This window comes from Ornithodoros turicata, chromosome 7, assembly GCF_037126465.1.
Source record: "Ornithodoros turicata isolate Travis chromosome 7, ASM3712646v1, whole genome shotgun sequence".
NCBI classification, from domain to species: Eukaryota; Metazoa; Arthropoda; class Arachnida; order Ixodida; family Argasidae; genus Ornithodoros; species Ornithodoros turicata.
Window position 1 is genome coordinate 57,294,634 of NC_088207.1, and position 10,647 is coordinate 57,305,280.

At 48.4% G+C, this 10,647-nt stretch overlaps 1 protein-coding gene across 1 annotated transcript; it reads right to left on the reverse strand.

Moving 5' to 3' along the window:
* Positions 1-7,886, reverse strand: LOC135400145 (neprilysin-1-like). Its single transcript, XM_064631880.1, has 7 exons — positions 7,574-7,886; positions 6,400-6,714; positions 4,353-4,774; positions 3,327-3,683; positions 2,110-2,503; positions 1,131-1,303; positions 1-397 (listed from the first exon to the last, which is right to left on the reverse strand). The coding sequence occupies exons 1-7, from the start codon at positions 7,712-7,714 to the stop codon at positions 106-108; spliced, it is 2,094 nt and encodes a 697-aa protein (XP_064487950.1). The 5' UTR covers positions 7,715-7,886; the 3' UTR covers positions 1-105.
* Between the last annotated feature and the right edge of the window lie 2,761 nt (positions 7,887-10,647).

Sequence of the window (10,647 nt, forward strand, 5' to 3'; positions counted from 1 at the left end):
CTTCTTTGACAACCCCGCCTGCATGTTTATTATACGCACCCAACCGACATATTGCATGCATGGATTGCCCCCACTCGGACAGAACACGTCTAAGCCAAACGACGGTCAAGCAGCAGCGCATCGTTTAGACGGATTCATTGGCGACATGGCGGGGCAACCGAAGGCCTCAGCGAAGGGTTCGTAGTTGCTCAGGGGAACGTTCACACGGATTCTGGCTGGGGACCACGAAGCTTCTGCCACGACGCGGGCGAGGTCCTCCTGAGGGTCACAGAACGACTGGGCGTACATGAGGTAGAAGATCTGTTCAGAGCTCACTTCGGGAAGTTCCTCCAAGTGCAGGAGGGCTTGTCTGTAAACACGGCCACTTCTGGGGGCAGAGTAGTAAGACACCGATGACCTGGTGCAGGGGAGAGAAGGGCATATATGGTTATGTTGACGATTTTGTATTTGAGGTAAGGGACATTTAGATTAGCTGCGGTGTCGGATATAGGCTGATCAGTGACGAAATTGCAGTGACATCAGTGACATTTTGATTTCGTTACTGATTATCCTCTTCTATACTGCAAACCAATCAAATCTTATTCCTGAATCACCTAAAAGTGCCACTACTCACTAAATGTCACTAAATGTCATCTTACCAAATTTATGCCATTGGAATTGTCGTGTCTCATTGTATTCTCATAACATTTTTTTCCCCTATCTACGTGACGTTGGACTATATTATTCCTAGTAGAGACAAGCACGACGTCATCACGGGGTGCCCAATCTGCCGCGCGTCAGCCAACATTGCTCCTCGAAGGTCGATTTCAGTCTCCTTTTACTACAGCTGTTGGCTGTCTTCCAACGTGAGGCGGAGACCAAAACCCCAAGTATCGTCTGAGCGAGGCTCCCACATAATGTGAAATAAAATAAATATTTTTAGTTCGTGATGGTACATTATGAATCATCCCTTTAGCAGAATGTACCTTTTTAACGCAGCAAATCATTCGGTGAGCAGGTATAAGGGCCTGGACGGGCAGCACACGGGGTGGCAAAGATTCGTCAAAATGATCACGGTTTACTAACATCGCTGTGCCCTCCCCTTAAGGCATTAACCCCTTGAAGGCGTTAAATCCCCGAAGGCAACTAACCTGAAGGCATTGTGAAGTACGCGCAATACCATGTTGTCTTTGATGTTGGAACGGAAGGTCCGTACACCGTCTATTGTGACTGCTGTTCCGTTGATGTCTTGGGTAAGTGATGAGTACTGGCCTTGGAAGCATGAACGGTAGTGTTCCATGTCTCCAGACGACACGTGTTTGTCCTCGATGGTGAAGAAAAAGAAATTGGAGATGAAAAGGGGAAATGGTCCCGCAAGTAACAGCATCACACTGCGCGCCGTCCCCCCAAAATGTAGGAGGTATCGCTGTAAACGGCGTCGTTTGTATCGCTTTGCAAAACAACACCAGGAAGCTAGAAAAAGCACCAGCACCACTAAAAAAGCACCAGCAGCGTAGCTAGAAAAATATTTCGGGAGGGGTTCTATGGGGGGCTTCACTCTTAAAAATGAACTTCACCGCATAGCACGCTCCTAGCCAACCATTATCTCGAATGATATCGTTATCTGCCCTGATTTGTTGAAAACGGGGGGCGTACGCCATTTCTGTGACACTTATGCTGTTCATAATTGTCACAGAAATGGCGTACGCCCCCCGTTTTCAACAAATCAGGGCAGATAACGATATCATTCGAGATAATGGTTGGCTAGGAGCGTGCTATGCGGTGAAGTTCATTTTTAAGAGTGTTGGGTAGTTTCACTCTCTCAAATGCACTGCAAGGGTACGATCTGGGGGGGGGGGTTGAACGCCCCCCTGGCTACGCCACGGCTCGGACGTCACACAACCCTTCACACAAACGCCGCCTACACACACAAGTCCAGCTCTCTCGCGGCATGGACGTATAAAGTCGAACAGCGACTTTCTGTGGCTACCATCGGCTTCCCATGCGGCTTATAGCGGCTGGTCTCCATAGCTACATCCGCCGGAAGCACGGTAGTGATTGGCGGACTATTAATGACCATGTCACGTCGTCGTTTAAGCGACCGTTTACACTAGCGTTGTTCATGCCCACCTGGAACGCCTCATAAAGAGACCTGGCCATGAGAAGCCCAACGGTTGAAGATTCCAGGAAAAACTCTTTTCGCTCGACGTCCATCTGAGCAATGGACAGGGGAATGCCCAACGTCTTCGTGTCAGGATCGTAATGGCAGGTAACGTCCAGGTTGGTGTCGAACACGGATCCGGCGGAGCCGACAACGTATTTCAGCCAGTTGTGCGCGAGGGCGGATTTGGCCACGACGTAGGACGTCAACATCGCCTTGTAATCGGTCGAGTACGGTGCCGGTTCGTAGTACGCGTCTACATCGCTTACGGGGTTGAAATAAGTCTTGTTAGAAATCGATATGTCGTCGAGGATCTTGAATGCGATGGTCTCCGGCAGTGTAGACGACTTGGTGAGGACGTACCTGCACAATTGTACCAGAAGGAATCCGTGGAACGCGAGATATAATACGACAAAATATGTTCGCCACGTAGTAGGTGAGCTACGATAACATTTGATAAATCTGGTAAGCAAAAGATAGCTTTTCCGTCACGAAGCGAAGATGCTGTCCTAATACTAATGGTTTACCATCCATGTGCCAAAGGGGGATGTCTGGGAAGGAGACATACCATCGACAGCACTTTCGCCTAACCTACTTTTCTATGGCGCTAACGTCCTTCATCCGCCCTCACCAGTTATTCAACCAGGCCTGTTCTGTCCGATTGCCAGTGGCGGATCAGGAAAGGGAGGGGGGAGGGGGTCCCTCCAAACAATCAGAATTCTCCCTCCCCTCCTCAGCTACGTGCTTCGACAACCGCCGGAGGCGGTGAGGGTCCGGAACCGCCTCCAGCCATGTCTCCCAGAGTCCTGCTTTTGATTTTGTAGCGCTGGAATAGGCGTAGCTTATTGACCTGTTTGTCCACTGTTATATGTTTGTCCCCTTCTTGCTGCCCTTTATAGCGAACGAAACACAGGAGAATTCTCCCTTTAGCATCACTATTGTGCTACAAGAAGTCCGCTATATCCAATTGAATTATTTCCGTAAACCTTCTGGGACATTCGACCCGATGGTCATACATCCTTATGGCTTCACCCGTTTCAGAAGCGTCACATCGTGTGGCATCCACGAGAACAGCACTTTAATTTGATGATGATGATGATGATGTGTGTGGTGTTCGGCAGGTGACACCTGTACCCCATTTGGTGAAAATACGAGTCAGGACCGAGGCATCCACAAAATCACATACCCGTACGAATTCCTGAGGAGTGCTTCCTTCATGCCGGTCTTGCTGAGGACATCAAAGCGTGACTTGTCGTTGAAGTGCCGCAAGAAAGCGAAATTGAACAGCCTGTAGGTCATCAAGGAACAGATGTGTTCAGTGGCGTGCTTTTGGCCTTTGCCGAGCCTGAAGAACGGTAACAGGTGCAGGGTGGCAGCGTAGCGGAAATAGTCCCTGACACGTATCGGGTCGAAAGCTTGCGTTACCGCGTCCACGTGGCTCAGATATTCCGGAGACCTTATGATAACACATGTGCTGCCATCTACCTCGAGGTATCCTAAGAGAAAGCTTGCCAGAAACTTCTCCCATTTCCAGTTGTTGGGCCTGGTACGAAGAAAGAAAGAGTAGTAGAAAGTGAGTGGTGTCGCTCTGATTATGCAGCGAGGAGTTCGAGCGCGTTCTGTGTGATTGTATCTCATTACGGCCGATGTCTCAATACGGCCGAAATGTTGCTCGAATACTGAGAGAAAACGGCGTAACACGTACAAATATCTTCTGACACAGTATGACAAAAAAAATACACATTTTTCTCACGAGGGATGCATGAAACACTAGTCGCAATATTGTGTGCGTGAACCATTGTGTGTGACACAAGACGTGTGGGGCACACCGCCTCGGACACACTTTGGGAAGCATAAAACACAGCGATTGCTAATATGGTGGATGCTCCTTCTATTCGGCCGAAATGAGACTACACTCTTACAAATGAACTTCACCGCACAGCACGCTCCTAGCCAACCATCATCTCGAATGATATCGTTATCTGCCCTGATCTGCCCTGAAAAGGCGTACGCCTCCCGTTTTCAACAAATCAGGGCAGATAACGATATCATTCTAGATTATTGTTGGCTAGGAGCGTGCTATATGGGGCAGTGAAGTTCATTTTTAAGAGTGTACCTTCGGCCGTAATGAGACTTTGGCCGTAATGATACTTTGGTCGTAATGGGGTGTTACCTTCTGTGTAGGGCGGGGAAGATTAATTAAGCCACGTACTTTTGCACCTCTCGAAGACTTTTGGTGTTATATTCATCCAGGCGTTCGTTGGCTTCGCCGTACGGTCCCGGAAAGCTCCGCAGCTTCCACGCTATGTCGACCACGTCTTTCGCCGCGGCGCTTCCGACTAAGTTGTTGACGGACTCGTGAAACTTTGTGGAAGTCAGCGAAGGGACTCCGAGAATAGCGTCGCTGTCGAAGCTCTCCGGCCTCCGCAAGACCACACATTTTTCTCCGTCGGCGACGGGGCTCTTGGCGACACTCACGTGCACCAGCGGGAAGATCTGGAGTACGCGAGACACTTCCCCGGACCAGACTTCTGGAATGCGCTGGTTGAGGCTGTCGAAGAAGTCCTTCATCTGTCGGTTGACAGACGGGACGTCGTCAGGAGCAAACAAACACGCGTGGTAGAACTTGGACACCTGGGTAATAATGGAAAGATTAAAGGTTATATCAGACGGCATTTAATCTCAACAGCTTCTCCGAAATAATGGCGCACGATGTGAGGGCCAGGATTCGAAATACGTTTGCGGGGAAACCGGCTTTCAGGGAACGTCCGTTTCGGCTACTCCAGTCTAGAGCACTGCCGTATTTTTAGGCCCAGGCCCGGTCCGAGCACAGCCTTTCTTTGATTTACCTGCTCGGGCCCGGCCCGACGGCTGCATACCTGGCCCGGGCCCGGCCCGAGTCCGAAGGGCCGGGCTTGGGCCGATAAATTTATGGGCTACCCAGTATTTATAGGTGACGCAAAGAGCTCCCGCACCGGCTGACTGTACCCTATAGCGACGCCACTGCTCCAGTCGACAGAACTGGTGATGGCACTATTAGGGGTAATAACTCGACAGTCTCCGCTCTCTACCCCACGCTGGAAGTCCACCAGCGGCTGTGGTGTGGCGGACTGGTGGCAGATTGCACGCCCTATGACGTCACACTTCCCCAAACTAGAAATATGACAACGTCCGCGCGTCGCAGAGAAACAATATTTTTGGAGAATACACAGCGTGGTTTTTGGTGGTGCGGGCTTTTTATAAAAAAAAAAAAAGAAAGCTGTGAGCTGCAAAAGATGACATCTGCGCTGGCGAGTCCGGCCGGGCGGACGTCCTTGTCGGAAAGCGTTTGTAACAACTGGACGGCTAATTATCTAGAATGCATTACAGTGAACCCTCGTTAATATGACCCCCGATAATCTGACATACGAGCTTTACGACCATACTCCTGGGAAACAATGCAGTGGAACCTCTGCAAATCCCTACCCGTTAATATGACATTTCCGCATTATGACCAAAATTTTCGGGAACGACCATGGTCATAATAACGAGAGTTCACTGTAATTCGTTTATTAATTAGATGATTTCTGGGAAATGCGAGATAGCAGAATTGGAGCCAGTCATTATTCAAATTCATCGTCCTGGTTGATCACCCTGAGAAGCGAACGTATACGAGAGAGATAGATTTTTTTGCAAAAATGTTGCTATGCAAATGAGCTGAAACCAGAACTATACGCAATACTCGAGCACAGAAAGAGCGGCAGGCGTTAGACGTGAAACGGTCACGTGCTCTGAAGCGATAGAGATGATTGGAGTAAGGGCTAATCTGTTGGCAGATAGACCGCTCTCCGGCCCGGATAAGGGGAAGGTCCTGTCGGTTCTGCGCTCGAGTTCTCGAGAAGTGTATAATTCTGGTTGCGGCTCAATTGCATGGCGAAATTTGGCAACGAATAGCGAAATTTATATCTCGAGGTACGTTCACCTTTCAAGGGTGTTTAATATAAGGACGATGGATTTGAATAATGAATGAATTTTAGCTAATTAGTCGTCCAGTATAGTTGCATACGCTGTCCTATACAAAATGTCCCCCTGGTTGCATAATCCGCCTGCGAAAATGGCATCGGTGCTACTGTTCTTTTCTTAAAAAAAATATGTAAAGAATTTAAAAAAAAACATTTATGTGAGACACACAGGGTACCTTAGGATTCTGAAGACTTTAGTCCGTAGTAGGCAATTTTCCACCTAAGATCTAGGTATATACGAGCTCTCATATACTTCACCTTTGTATCGATTGCTGAGCGACGAAACCATCCGAACCGTCCCCACTTGCTAACCACGGCATGCACTTCTCTGAGGAAGTGCTCTTGCGCGTCTGCAGCCAGCAGCTTCTTGAAGCTCTCTTTGCCGCTGCAGGCGAATTCGTAAAAGTCGTCGCATGGCTTCAACTCCCACGCTACGTTGCGTCGCAGATGTTGTCCTTGACGACGGCAATGCTGGGACTGGCAGGCGTATAGGAAAGGTTGTCGTGGACCCATATGCTGGGGTCGCATTGGCCATTCCAGAGCTTCCTCCAGCTGTCGACGGAATAGCTGTTGCTGTTTCCAGAAAAGAACAACAACAAAGGCTTGGAACCGTGTTGGGCCAGTAATTTCCACGGAAATCGATTTCAGAAGAGGTGTTGCAAAAAAACAAGGGTGTACGCCCCTTTATTTTTGTGTGGGGAAATTTCTGGTGAAAGAGCGCAGACAAGCTGGTGAGGGCTGGAACCAGAGGCACGGAAGAAGATAAATAAAATTTGACACAGCAACAGTTTATTATGAACCAAACGCTTATATCCCCAAAAACATCCGAAGGGGGGAAAGGGGAATGAGCGAGGGTTTACTCCCACAATTACCTCTCGTAACAATCTCCCAAGAATGGAAAGAATTGTTCTTAGAATCTTGGGGGGTTGCCACGAGGGGTATAACTGAGTAAACGCTCGCTCATACCCCTTTCCCCCCTTCGGAGGTTCTCCAGGATATAAGCGTTTGGTTCATAATAAACTGTTGCTGTGTCAGAAAAATTTATCTTCTTCCGTGTCTCCGGTTCAAGCCCTCCGGAAGAATGGGAACCGGAGAAAACGTCCCCTAAAAGTCCGTCCCATGGAGTTATGGCAACATTTTGCTCAAGGTTATCATCGCATATCGCCTTGAAAGTATTCCCTCAATTAATTTTTCTTAGCTGTGGCCACAAGCAGCGTAGCACCTGAATAGATGGAGAGAACATGGGAAGGGGCAAGTGTAGGTCATGGCCATGGGACACTTCCGGGAAACTGCTGGCTTTTCGAGCTTTTTTGCCGGGTATATTGGGGAGATATCAGGGTGGTGCTGGGAAAATCCCTGCACTGGACAACAGCCCCGCTTGTTCTTGGTGGGACAAAGCACTGGAGATCTGCGGTGCCGTAAGGTCACTAACCTGGACGATGAAGTACTGGACGACGTATGAAGTTCCGTAGGCGACTCCAGCCGTAGCAACTCCAAATATGAGTAGAATCGCCAGTGCGGCCACTACCTTACAGGTTCTATCGCCTTCCGGTAGTTTGAGGAAGGTAGCCATGGTGAACTGGGACGCCAGAATGGTTCTGCTGGTGGCTGCCTTCAAAACTGCGGCTGGGATCACAGGAGCGCATGCATTTTGCGCAACGAATGCGTTCCTCGTGTCTCGTGGCGTGGGCCATGACCTCGCAAATATTCTGGCAGGATTATTCTCAGGATTTTCATCACGTAGAGGAGGGAGAGGTGTCCCCTAGGGGGCGTGGAGTGACGCCCATATATGCTGTTTTTGTGGCATTTTAGACCGGGATCCGGTTTCTTTTTTTTTTGAGGGGTGGCGGATATTGGAAAAAATCCCTGTATACTGGTCTCAGCGGGGTGCCATCAGTGACTCGTTGCTTACGGTCATGGTGTAGAAAGGGAGGTCGCGGGGTCGAGTCCTTCCACCGATTGGGCTCTCAGCTTTTCCCAGGGTTTTCTGGCACACAGAAATCTGTCCAGAATGCACACTAAACACTACACAAACGTTGAAAAATTGTCGAAGTTATATACAGCATCCCAGTTGCAGATGGGAGTTTCATCGCCAGGGGCGGTGCTCCACCCCAGTGTTGGCAGTAATGTGCTCAAATGGAATAATGTCTCACAATGCTAGAACCGAAGTCCTACGGTGTCCAGAACTGCCAGCAGGGCAGAGCGTTGATGGGCTGACATAGTGAGAGGGCGAGAGTCCAGCTGACTGGGAGAGACTGAAGGATTGGTAGTGCGGGCGATGGAGAAGGATGTGCTCTATAGATATTCCAGATAACCGCAGTACAGAGTCTATTTTGTTACATAAGTATTCTATACCTGGACACATGTCTTTATTTCGAGGGGAAAAAAATTGAAAAGATAAAATTTGATAAAAGATAATTTGAAAAGCTAAAATTTGAACCACACAGTATGACTGGGAGGATCTATAGGCCCACGGTGCACGGAACGAAGGTGTTTTTTTTTTCTTCTTTTTTTTCATATTTAGCTTGGTGCTTAGCATCCTGAAAGAGAGGATGATGGGTATTCACGATATCCCTGAGTTCGAAATACCAGATATCAAAATAAAAACAAACAAACGAAGTACAATCTCAAGGCCTGTAGCTGTGAGGTAAAGCTTTTACGCAGCGTCCGTCCTCATCATGCTCACGCTCTCTCCTGCCCTAAAGAACACACACGATCCTCAGGATGTCCTCAAAGCGTCATCCTGTCCTCGTCCTTTAATATGAATCCGCAGGACGTCCTGAGGATGATAGTCGCGCATTGTCCGTGAGGAGTCATTCAGGTACGTCCTGTGCGCGTCCCTGTGGGTTACTAGCAGGATGAGTACTATTATTTTGTCCAGATTACCTGCTAGGACTCCTCAAATATCGAGTGATGCATTTGTTTTGTTTTTTTGGGCCAATATCTGAGGCTGAATGACATCTGTCATAAGGGCGGTCCTGTGTAAGATTCCCCTTCCCCCAAAAAGGCGACTGCCTATGAATATGATACATGATGCTACAGTTACCCCGAAAAAGACAGAAACGCGCGATTCCCTTGCACTGTTTTTGACCTTCCAGGGTCCTACCGAATGGGACAAACCAAAAGCAGTAAGAAACGCAGGCTTTACGTCGATGTACAGTTAATACTCTAAGCAATTCTTCATTTGTTGCATTATTTGCTCGCGTAATCGAATTAAACTTAGCAGCTCACCCTTCGTTTTGATTCGGACGCAAGTAAGACTACCGAATTTACGGGACGTCGCGTAACAAGGAATAAATAGTATCTGTTTTCTCTTGGGAAGGAAATTCCCGTCCGTGTGACTGCAGTTTGTCAGACTTAGTGTTCCTGGATTTTTTTATATTTCTCGCTGCTTGCTTTTTAAACCGCCGCGGTTATTGTCCGTTTTTTGGAAATACGCTTAAAAAAAGAGGACCTTAAAATGAAAAGTTGGTGGCGGAGTTTTAAAAAAATGCCGGAAAAAAGAGAAACGGCCTTGTACTGAAAATGTGCGCTCACTTCTCAAAATAAATGAATAAGCAATTCATCACTCTAAGATGTCCTGTTTTGCTCCTAAAACCCTACTGAGGGTGTTTTTGGGAGACTTCCTGAGGACCTTCTGAGGATGGCCCGAGGCGTTGCATTTTAACGCTTTTCGGACAAACTGAGGACCATACGGAGATGTCCGAGGGATGTTATTCCTGTCCTAGGGGAACATCCCATTGTGTTCTTGGGTACCCTTCTGTTGCGAGCGCACCGGGTCTTCCCCGGACGTCCGTAATACGGCAGCGAGATTGCGCTACTTCGTTTCTAGATAGGTAGCGAAAGTGGGAGAAAGATAACCCACAGTTGCTTTTGTGACACTATACACCAATCTAGGGAGAGAATAATTATGCCAAATTTCGGAAGACAGAAATATTTCGTTCTTATGGAAGACATAACTGGTCCCCTCGACCTCTGCTCCTCTGGAAGGGGCGTTCGCCCCCCACCCCCTTAAATCCGCCGCTGGGTTATTCCCACAAGTGCGCAGAAAAACCCAGGACTAACTATCCCAGGATGCGCTGAAAAACTCAGGAACACTCTTAAAAATGAACTTCACCGCATAGCACGCTCCTAGCCAACCATTATCTCGAATGATATCGTTATCTGCCCTGATTTGTTGAAAACAGGGGGCGTACGCCATTTCTGTGACACTTATGCTGTTCATAATTGTCACAGAAAAGGCGTACGCCCCCTGTTTTCAACAAATCATAGCAGATAACGATATCATTCGAGATAATGGTTGGCTAGGAGCGTGCTATGCGGTGAAGTTCATTTTTAAGAGTGAAGATTTGATCCCGCAACCTTCGTCTTCAGCATCTCGTGAGCCACCGACCGAAACGTATCCACTTGGTCGCAGCACTCGCTGCTGTGGCGCAAGAAGCCTGCAACAGTCGCGACACTAGTGCAGGACTTGAAACATTCGCGACAAACAACAGTGAACACAAA